General features: G+C 36.9%; 1 protein-coding gene across 1 annotated transcript; it reads right to left on the bottom strand.

Moving 5' to 3' along the window:
- Positions 1–304: 304 nt before the first annotated feature.
- LOC140331519 (cullin-4A-like) lies at positions 305–11,326 on the bottom strand. The gene is made up of 6 exons (XM_072412590.1): positions 11,182–11,326; positions 8,699–8,812; positions 3,751–3,856; positions 3,350–3,522; positions 3,110–3,262; positions 305–1,443 (listed from the first exon to the last, which is right to left on the bottom strand). The coding sequence occupies exons 1-6, from the start codon at positions 11,230–11,232 to the stop codon at positions 1,348–1,350; spliced, it is 693 nt and encodes a 230-aa protein (XP_072268691.1). The 5' UTR covers positions 11,233–11,326; the 3' UTR covers positions 305–1,347.
- Positions 11,327–11,574: the final 248 nt, after the last annotated feature.

The raw sequence follows: 11,574 nt of genomic DNA, 5'->3' as shown, positions 1-11,574 counted from the left end.
GCATTCCTTCAGATAAAAGAACTTGCAATGTAGGCACTTCTTAGTTTGTGGTAAAATTCAAATTTATCTGTGTAGGGGAAAAAAAATTAGAGCTCCTTATGTCATTATAGTAAATGGGCCCAAGGACGTCCACATATTTTGACATCAATGATATATGGCAGTGACAGATTACCTATAAACATTCACTTCCCTTTTCCAGTACAGAACTTCCCATCTGGAATAAAGCATGTAGCAGATTTATGCATTTAAATGACACTGTAACTAAGGCACCAGATTTCACTGTACCGTAAAATAAAGTCATAAGTGCTTTAAATAGCTTTTATTAGCAAATGCAAATACTCATTTTTTACATTATACAAATGTCCTCATTCAAACATCTTTTGCCCTAATAAATTGCATATTGAAACTTTTCAGAAAATAACCACAATAACTTATTTATTAGGAAACTTTCCTTTTACAATCTGACAAAGTGCACGGATACTAATGATTAATTAAGGTCAATTATCTCAAGGCAGCAAAAATGTTCACTACATGTAATGTGCAGTGTAAAGAGACCTGTATGATGAGCTCCCAGGATGCTCTAGTGTAGAAAGTAAGAATGACCTTAATTAATCACCCACTTAGAGCACAGCCTAACGAACACTGTGCTGTGTTCTTGAACCCCTTAATTTTGCCTAAATCTGCAGTGTTATGACATCAATAATTACAAATCATCCCCTGTACCAGCATTGTGATTCTGCTTCTGTCATCTTTAAGTGACTTGGGGGAAAAAAAAGCTGGACCAAAGTTGCATCTAAATGGCAAATGGAAGCTGTGGCTACATGAATATAATAATTGGCATCAAATAAAAATACTTCCAATAATAATTCATTGTGTTTTAACACTTTTCTCTTTATTTCTGTCTTTTAATATTTTGCAAAATAGCACAGGATATACGTTATAGAAGGGAAAGATGGTTTCACAGCAGGTTTAAATTGCCAGGTAATTTAGATGACATAGAATAGGTTAACCTGCATTCTTCAGCTAGTAATAGACATTGCAGCATTAAGGGCCCATCATTTGATGTGGTGAATATGTACAAAATGAGCCAAAACAATGCAGAAGAATTAAAAGAAAAAAGTAAAAGGATGTCACTGCAGATGAGAGAAACAGAAAGAAATATGGTTTACATAAGTCAAATTAACTGGTAAAACATTCTTTAAACATTCAAACAACCAAAAATGCTAGACTGACATTACTAAGGCTTAATAATAAGGAGATTTCAAAACAACTGCTTTCACATTAAACCATAGATGAATGCCGATTATGTATCTATTCATTGCACTATAAAAGCCCTGGGCACACTCATTATGCCAGGTAATGGTATTGTTTGGAATCTTCTTTGTCCCTTTCCATATAGTCTCTGTCTATTAGTGACTCAATCCTTTTCTTCAGATCTCCAGGCTGGAAGAAAAAAAAATGAAGAGTTTTAACTGGTATCCAAGGATTTGCCTCTGTGTGTTTTTATTTTTGTACCTATTGCTCATTTTTCCTTACTTCCTACCACTGTTAGGAAGTAAGGAGTTCTAATCTTTCCTCACTCCATCTATAAGTAGAGTTTTTTGCTCAGCATATACTGGCAAATTTAGAATGCTCACACAGTAGTTAAGTTCAGCAAGTTATTTCCTGTGTACAAAAAAAATAAATAAATAAAAAAGGGAACAACTTTGTAATATCATTGCTAAAAAGAAACACAATTTTGGGATATTGCTTAAACCATTGCACAACCCCCACTGCCAATACTGACAATCAGATAAAAGAGAAACAAAACAGCCTAACTAATGGTTCCACATGGTTGGAGTGACTGGGAGAAATAGTAAAATGTGGGGAAATCGACACATCCATTATTCAGATCTTGCAGCCTTTAAACCTAGTGGACTAATAAGATTTTGCATCAAAAAGGATCCAGGGTTATTTGACAATAACTTTAGTAATGGTGTATTTAAAAAAATATGTTACAAATGTTGCAAAATATTATAAAGCTAACAATATTTATGTCAGTGTTCACCATTCATGTAGTATGTAACCTTTTCAACTTCCTGGTCAGACAAAGGGTCAGGTAACTAAAATTTAGCCACACTACTACAGGGCCACTGTTAGGTAAGCTGTACTGAAAAAAAAATGGTCCCTATTATACTATACTAAATCTTTCTTCTTACCTTCCTCTTAGTACTGACCCATTAAAATGCATTCCCAGCAGAAATCAAAATGTAATCAGAAGCAGCAAAGGGCCTAATTATACAAATGTAATTTGTGTATTATCTCCATTCTACAGCAATCGTCTTTACATTTGCTGTTCTAGACTTCCTGTTGAAAACCATTTACCTTTACCTATTCTTTGTGCCCCAAGTGATCAGTCTACAAAACCTACTTGTCAGTATAGATTGATCCAATGCCTCTGCAACAAGGCTTTTTTAGATCTACCATATACTATGTAGTGCAAAGGCCTGCCTGATTTATACAAAATTACCCCACTCTTTAGGCTTGTCCTCACTTTACAAAGTTTTATTAACTCTAAAGGAGATTGAACACAGATTTTACAATCAAATTGCATGTTGTGTGGCCAGCTTTAATTTCAGTGTCACCCAGCTCTGCTTCTCTACAGAACATCCTGAGTGAATAGGTTGTGGTGCAGAAAGCTTGTCACAGCTGCTCCACCAAACAATTTCACAAGTTAATGCTAAGGCCCTAGGATCAAGGAACATTTAAAATGTGAAGCGAGGTTGCGGAGAAGGGAAAAGGTGAAGTATATTGCAAAGAGTGTGCCTAAAAATGAGCTTTAAGAATGACTTCTCATGAAGCAGCTTATGTAATTATCTCTGTTTGCCGACTTCTTCAGTGTCTTCAGTGTTTATATATGAAGTAGATGATTAGGCAGGTGAATCCTTATGCAACAAAGGTCACACAAATATTAAGTAGTAATAATTACTTTAAAGCAGCTTGGAGTACGAGAGCCGCCTCCAGGAAGTACAGAGAGAAAAAACACAATAAAATACATACTGGCAGCATGAGCCATGAACACAAAACATGATAACATATGTAATAAAAGGACGGGCAAAGCCTTGCTTACCTTTACAGGGAATTTCAGCTGATTATAAAGCTCAGACACAAGAAGATTGTGTGTAAGAGTTTTCCTCATCTTCATAATGCGCACAATAGCTGCATCGATCTGGTACTGCCTGTCCTGGAAAACCCTTTCAGTGGTATTAACCTGTTCTTCCACCTGGAATGAAACTTTGTCCTGTTACTACTGAAAGATATTATACTGATCAACCGAAACAAACATAAAATATTGGCAAACAATGCTCACCGTTTCTTTCATTTGGATCTGGTTGATTTTGATCCTATATAACTTGTGCTTGAAGTCTGTGTTAAAGCTAAACTTGTCTCCATCCTCCACATCTTTACTCTTGGGTAATTTGTTTAGTACCCTGGCTTTCCCACAGGCCAGTGACTGCAGAGTCCGTCTCAACTCACTATCCTCTGTACAGGCATACAATTAAAACATTTAATAAGAAAAAACATTTCAAAAGAATATATGTATGTATGTTATATATAATATTACAGGAAGTAAAAGATAAACAAACTTTCTTGCATACTCAACCACACTTTTAACTAGAACTTTAAATTTAAATTTTGGCCAGTATGTTCAGTAGAAATATTATGAACCTGTTGCCATGATCATGCTTCAAAATGACAAAACAGCCTCACCTATTCCTGTAGCCATTTTAATATCCTCAAAGCTGAATTCATTCCCCTCATTAAACATAAGCAGGACTAGTGTTTGAAACAAAGACACTTGGAGCTCTTTCTTTTCCTGTAGGAAATGAATGGATGAAAAGACAGTAAAAAACATGAATTAAATATATGGCAATTTTAACGGTTGATATTTAAAGGCCCTTCAAAATATTAAGGAGAAAACCAGCCAAAAATACAAGAAACATTTTTTTCAGAAGGGTGCTTTATCAACATCTTGAACTTCTAAACTGTTAAAAGCTGCATACCATTTGGGTTATAGCTCATACATTAAACATTTTGACATACACAGGTTGCAATGCAAATATACACATATATGTATGTATTAAAATTAAAAAAGCAGCAGTTGCAAATATTTCTCTTTGCCTATGTCCCGTGCTATCTGTTATAAGGTCTAGAAAATCATAACATGTCTTGGCCCATGCATAACACAGAAGAATAAAGTAATTTTATAATGTGTACTGCAATGCGGATTCCACACTACCATTATCCACACTTTGCAATCTGCCAACTTTGTCATTACTTTTGACTGTGTGTGTGTGTGACCATCAGAAAACACAGAGAAAGATTTCATTGTGAAGGTCAGCAGCTTTATATCCAGAAGTGATACCAGAATACAAGACAAACATTAAATGTGTAGGTGGATAATAGAGTGTGTCAAAGGCTATTATGTCTGACCATTAGACATTGCCAAAATAATGTGTAATAAAGATAATTAAAGTGCAGGTCAAAGCAAAAAATTCATTTCCACTGCTTACAAATAGTCTTGTTACTAGTACATTATTAGGCGTTGTGGGAAACCAGATAATGAGGCAAGAATTAAAAGGTCAGGTCATTCGCAATGCTAACAAATGTACAATGTTTTTTTATATCTCATGAGGAAATAGTGAAAATTGTACTGTAAAGGAATGTGACCACATAAGCAGACCTTTCCATGTATAGCTATATCTGGGAAATTTGTTTTCCTGTATATATCCATAATATTGAACAATGTGTGTCTACATTTATCCTTATTTTAGATATATGCATTGTATCTTATATCTAAGTAAAAATGACTAATGACTAAATATGGCATTTAGACAAATGTTAACCTGCTGGTTTTGGTATGGAACACTGCTTGAGAAACTTTTTTGTGCAATTCTCTATCATTAGGCTGTGGTTAAGTGGTTTGTGTAACATGATGCAAACCAGTATCACATGACGGGGTGTATTGTGAAAGACATGAGAGGCTGGCTGAATTATTAAAAGCTGCCAACTGTACCTTACTAGCATGCACTAACATTTTTTCAGTTTCTATATCAGGAAAATTGCATAGGATGCTTAATGACAAATAGAATGCTGAGCTAAACAGAAGAAGGTTCAGCAACTGCAATACTGTTGTCATGAAATGGAAGTAAAACTAGTGTTCATACTGTTTGTCTTCAGTGGATACTGCATGTCAGTCAGGAGATCCAGACCTTTAGGCAGCTAAAGTTACATGCAACTCTGTTCCTTAAAGTAGCTTGGAGGCTGCCATAGCTACTTCTTTACTGCCCCTCGTTTCCAAACTTTGTGTCACTGACTGGAAACTAGTTGGCAGATATGGATGTCAGATATGATATTCGTTCTAGGTTAGTGACTAAAAGAGATAGTGGACCGGTGTCATAAATAGGCATTAGGGATTTATAGAAGTAATCTTCCATCTTTTACTGAAGATAGGCCTCATCCCTAAACACCTCCAAAAACTCCCAACCCGGGCATTTAAAGTAAAGTAGATCACCAGCTACAGAAAAAAACAGCATTTGTGTATTTTACTAATATTACATAGTATATATATAGCGCCCACATACTACGAGCGCTTTACAAAGTCCATAGTCATGTCACTAGCTGTCCCTCAAAGGAGCTCCCAATCTAATGTCACTACCATAGTCATGTCTTTCATACAGTCTAATGTCAATTTGGGAGGAAGCCAATTAACTGCATGATTTTGAAATGTAACAGGAAACCAAAGTACCCGGAGGTGTAGTGTACTGGACGGGATTCGAACCTGGGACCTAGCGCTGCAAAGGCCAGAGTGCTGCTATTTTTATTTAAATATTTTGTTATTTTACGGATCGTTCTAACAAGCATTTTTACTGAATGTATTCTCAAATCATGATTTGGTTCATGATTTTATGATCAGCATATGCTTAAGCTTGATTTGTCAAGGTTTATAAAAATGTTTTAGATAAGCATAAAAATTAGCAATGCAGGTTAGACATATAAGAGCTGCCACTGCTGAATTGATTTCTTGGGGCAACAGAAGCCTGATCTTTCTGATTTCCCATTTTGCAAATTGTAACTGCATGGCCGTGACATGCTGACCCTCTTGCTTCCACAGTTTTGTTAGGTAACCAAAAACAAGATTGCGGGTAAGGACTTCTGACTTTAATGGAAAAAATCTACATATTAATAAAGCAGTGAAGTCAGATTATCAGCATAACAGCACACATTTTCATTCAACAGTCTACACATAAATTTACTTCGTTTTCTATACAGCCTAACTAATCCCGAAGTTGAATGAGGCAAATTCTAATAGCAAATCTGACTAATAAGTGAAATAAAACGGCATAAAGAACCAAAGTGGTTAAATCTGAAATGAGCCAGTGAGGGCTGAATTATGTGTGATCATGTATCACCAGAGAAGTAGATGCCAGACTATGTTTGTCAGCATCCCCATATTACGTAGAAATCATGTGTGTTCATAAGCAGGCAGCACTTTTAGTCACAGAAAGTAGGCGGAGAAAAATTACAAGATTACAGGACCTCAGTTTGCTAAAAGGAAACTAAAAGGTATGAGAAGGCAGGCACACCTACACAGTGGGGATCGATACTTGAAAGGCTGTAATGCTTGGCATTAAAACCATAAATAGAATGAGAGCCCTTGAGTCTGCACCCTAAAGTCACCAACAGCAACCTACCCTACTTCTGTTGCCACAGATTCAGTTTAAAAGCTTAGTCCATCTCGCTCAATCTCAGCCACTGTAACACAAATTGATGAAAAACGGAGAAAGGTTTCAGAGTAGCAGGGCATCTAAGTTTGCAGCTTTATACCCACAGACCATTTAGGGTGCCCATTTAGGGTTAACCCTGAAAGTGCCTACAATGGGTATGTGAGTTTCAGATTTTGATTGTGGAGCAGTGGTCTGGTCAGATCAATCACATTTTTTAGATCAGCCATTTTCACTGTTAAGAGTGAAGACTTCTTTTTTTTCACTAAACATAAGGTTTATTGAACAGCTTGTCCAATTTTTGTTCATGGCCAATGGTTCAAGGGCATGCTTAAAATGAGGTCCTACTACTATGGACTGCAAGTACATTGAGGATATTTTATTACATTTATATCCTGTATAATAAGGAATATTTTATAGCCCACATAACACGAGTTTCTTTATTGGTTTTTAAGTAGACTTAAAGAGGAACTAAACTGAAAAGTGCCTAAAAAATACACTTACCTTCAATCCCAGGGCGCAGCCTTTCATCCATTCCCGCGGCATCCTGGTATCTGTCTCTGAGTCCGGGCAACGCCATCTTGGCCTCTTCTTCCTACGTCACCTGACCCAGGTGTGAGATCGGGTGACATAGGTTGAAAAAAAAAAAAAATTGCCAATCTCACTGCTTATGTGTGAGATCAGCAAATTTTTCTCTTTTCATCAAAAGGCTCCTTCTGCGCATGCCTGGGCATCCAAGGAGCCTCTTGAGATGCATGACATAGGTATAACAGGAGGCTTTGCGCGCCCATTTATTTATTTTTGATTGCCTAGGCAATCGATAATTAGGGGGCGGTGCTGCACCCTTTAAAAAAAAAAAAAAAAAAAAAGGTGTTGCACTTAAAAAAACCTAAACTAACTGAAATTTTACTTAACATAAAAGGGTTGTCCACCCTTTAATGTGAAATGAAATTTCTGAGTTTAGGTACGCTTTTAGCTATATTCAGGTGTTTTCTGTCAACTAGAGGAAAACATGGTCCTCACTAAATTTAATTAATTGAAAAGGCAGAAAAGCAAAGTAAAAGGCCACAGCACCAGTTTGATATACATAAAAAACTGACATAAATTACACCACAAATGTTTACTTTTTCTTCTACAATAGTAAAGCCAAACACATGTTTTTAGTTTTGTTTGAGTGCCCAATGAACTAGTAAACAACGGATTAGTAAACAATTGCCAAGGATAAAAAGAAATTCAGAGAAAGAGTACAATCATACTCCCAAAAGTGACCAACTAGCAAGAATATTGGCTACTTGCAGACATTTATAGAAATACATACAATGATCAACTGAACAAAAAATGTCAACCCAACTGTTAATCATTTGTGGCACTCAGTTGCAGTATAACATGTAGCTAGTGACTGGAGATGATTACCAACTTATCGGGCCAGTTAGTGGACAAAGGTGAAAACTGATTTCCCAGGATAAGACAGTCACCTGTCGGTCGGGACATAAACATGCATGCCTAGAATAAATGGCAAGTCTGCAGTAATTTTAAATAAACAGAGAATGTCACTCACAGCGGTTTAAAATAGTGTCAACTGAACTAAAGAGTAGAACTCCTTACTTCTCCCTGTAGTTATGTGAATTAAAACAACTTGAAAAACAGAGTTCAAGACAGCCTGTCTTGATGTATTACCATGTATGATATCATATCTCAAGTTATAACACAGGTATTACTGAATAAACAGGCTCATATGGAAAATGTGTTAAAAAGGGGCGAGTGACCTGAAATGGTTAAAAAAGTATGACACACACCAGCACCATAAGGTGTCAAATACTGCATTGGTGTCCAGTAGCTGGGTCAAATGTTTGTGTGAAAATATGCTATTAGCTCAAGGCAACACAGCACACTAGTGACACCAGACAAGAATAAATATATCACATGGCACCTACGTCCTTAAACTCTGCCTTCAATACAGCATGTCCTAATGTTGACTGCCACTGTAATCTTCTGCCACTGTGTTTTCCCAGGTAAAAAGTCTTAAATATTTCCTGAAGTTTCACCATCTGAAAGAGAAAGTTAAGACAGACCATAATAAACTGCAGCTTTTCCCAAAACCAAGCTGGGATTCTGATATAATTATTCTAGAATAACAGAATATTGAACATGAACAGAGCACATGGAGATTGCAATATGTACTGCTATTTCTCAGAGTCCTGTTAATTTTATCTGACCAGTGTAAAATATATGTGTATACAGTTCTAGGAGTCCTTGGTAAATCACTGTCATTAGCCTCTGTTTTCCTGGTTCAACAAACCACTTAATTATGCTAGTCAACTGAAATGCAGCAAGTATGTGACAGCAGCGGAAAAAATAATTATAGAGTTTGCATACAAAATGTAAACTTTACTCAAATGTATATTATATGTAATGTAAATACAAACAAAGAAATTCATATTGGACAATGACTAGCTTTTATTACATGTATAAACTTCTACATTTAGGGGTGTTTTCTCACCCTGCAACAAAATCTCTGTCTCATTCTTCCTGACTGATCAGTCTTGCAGTTGTGCTCTTGACACTACTGGTACTGTACAGTAGCATGAAGGCATACCTGGAGCACATTCAGATTGCACAGTTAGTCTATTTCCTCCAGGATGGCAATTCCATACATGCTGTAATGTATACAGAAGGAGAGCTGTAGATCAACAGTCTAGCAGAATGACTAGTATCTGTGTTTTTGTATGAAGAGGAACTGAAGGTATGTGTGTGTTTTGTGTATGTTTCTAAACAACAGAATTAGCTTGCTATTCTTTTCACAAGTGACAGTAGGTTCACATTGAGCACATGTGAAAGACATGAAAGGGTTTGGAGATACCGTGGTAAACATTCTGCTGCCTTCAGCATCATTCATCAAGACTAGTTTAACAAGGGGACAGTGATGGTCTTGGGAAAGCATATCTCCTTGGAGGACCTCACAGTCTTGATGCTGGCTAATGGTACCTTGATGGCAGTGGAGCTAGAGTTCCTACTGGTGCAGGAAAATGTCTGGCCTCATGTTGCCAGAGAGTGTGTAGGCAGTTCCTAAGTTATTGATGCCATTAAATGGCCCCATGTTCCCCAGACTTCAATCTAATAGAACGTAATGGAACCATCACATCTGACTTCGCTAAATAAAGCCAAAGACTGAGCAAGGGCTCCCTGATGCCCTGATTCAGGTCAAGAATGGACATCCTCCAGGTTACTATCTGCCTTTTCAACAAGAAGCATATCTAGATGTTGTCAGGAGTGAATAAAGGCACAAGGAGGCCATAAACACTACTAAGCAACATTATAAGAGTAATAAAATTCATGCAAATTCAATCATTCTGTGATTTCATTAAATTTGAATTCTGTCATTTTGAATTTAGCCCTCAGAGGGTTAGTGATTTTGGTTTTAATTGACTGTTCAGACTGATCTTACAGTCTTCAACAATTTGTTTTTGCAACAAATTACATGATGTAGATCAGCGGTCTCCAACCCTTGGTCCGCGAGAAAGTTTTGAGGGTCCGAGGCTCTGGTCAGCAAAAGGACCCCGCTGGGGGGACGCACCGGCCAGAGCTGCAGACCATGTCTCCCGCGCAGTTCCCAGGCTCCAAAAGGTGGTCGGGCTGCACACAACCCACCCGATCTCCCATTGCAGTTTCAGATCTGGGGGAGGTTTCTCCCCCTTTGAGTGACACCTGGCTCCCTGCACATGTGTGGTCGGGAGCCGGTGATTTTAGTGGTCTGCAGACCTGAAAAGGTTGGCGACTGCTGATGTAGATCAATAAAAAATTTGAATTGATTTTAAATATTTTGCCTATCAAGATCTGATATGGTACTTCAGTACTCCTTTAATTTTTTTTGTAAAAGAGGCCATGCAGAATGAAATTGTAACAGCTACAAGGTTTTGTCAAATGATATTGATATCTTTCATCAAATGTATATTTTTAGTATATTATCACCATTTTAAAAAGAAAATTTAGCAGAAAATTGTTACCTGACCACTACGTTAAAATGCAACTTAAAAGTGAAGGCTATTTCATTTTTTGCATTGAAAATGAAGTATGCCTTTAAATACATCCGAATATTATGCAATAGATGTAGTAGTATTATGAAATAGACCTTGAGTTGAGTTGAGAACCTTGTACTCAAATGGTATAAATATTCACTTAATTACCCAACCATAGGAAAAGTACCCATACATGACTGGTTATTAAAAGTAAAAAGAACTCATTAAGTAAACACAATTTAACAAGGTAACATTATTAACTCCTTAACTCACCAAGTGATGATGAAAATTTTTAGGATGTACAAATATAAAAGCAAAAAAGGTAATTTAATGTTGTCTTATACATACAGAGCTCTACATAGTAAAAATATAAAAAGTACTGCTTGCACAGCCATGCCTACCTCTGCTGGTAAGTGCACATCCACCGGTGTATAGGTGGGCCAGTATCCCATAGTCAGTATATTGACTGTTAACTCAATGCTGCCTGGGTCACTGTGACTCTGTATATGCTAAAAAGAAAAATCAATAATGTAGTTGTATATAGTTTGACATAAATACACAAGTAGAATTATTTCAACTAAGCCTTACCTAATCCCCATTTCATGGAAAAGGCTGCCGCTGCATACGTTTAAGAGAGAACCCTGGGATTATCAAAAAATCACTTCAATTTGGCTTCTGACCTGCACACTCAACTAAAGTGGCCAATAGGCTACTCAGAACAAACTCACAAGGCAACTTTCCACTCCTCTTCCTTTTAGACCTTTCCACTGCTTTAAAACTTTTTGACACTTACG

This window comes from Pyxicephalus adspersus, chromosome 1, assembly GCF_032062135.1.
Source record: "Pyxicephalus adspersus chromosome 1, UCB_Pads_2.0, whole genome shotgun sequence".
In the NCBI taxonomy this organism is placed as follows: Eukaryota; Metazoa; Chordata; class Amphibia; order Anura; family Pyxicephalidae; genus Pyxicephalus; species Pyxicephalus adspersus.
Note: the sequence above shows the minus strand (reverse complement) of the source record. Positions and strands in the feature narration are given on the sequence as shown.

Bases quoted from the DNA above. Each gene is read 5' to 3' on its own strand.
- LOC140331519 (XM_072412590.1), bottom strand. From the start codon at position 11,232: ATGGGATACTGGCCCACCTATACACCGGTGGATGTGCACTTACCAGCA. The intron at 8,813-11,181 runs GTAGGCATGGCT...TTTCTCTTTCAG, and splicing joins ATGTGCACTTACCAGCAGAG to ATGGTGAAACTTCAGGAAAT. The intron at 3,857-8,698 runs GTAGGTGCCATG...CATTTCCTACAG, and splicing joins TGAAGGCAGAGTTTAAGGAC to GAAAAGAAAGAGCTCCAAGT.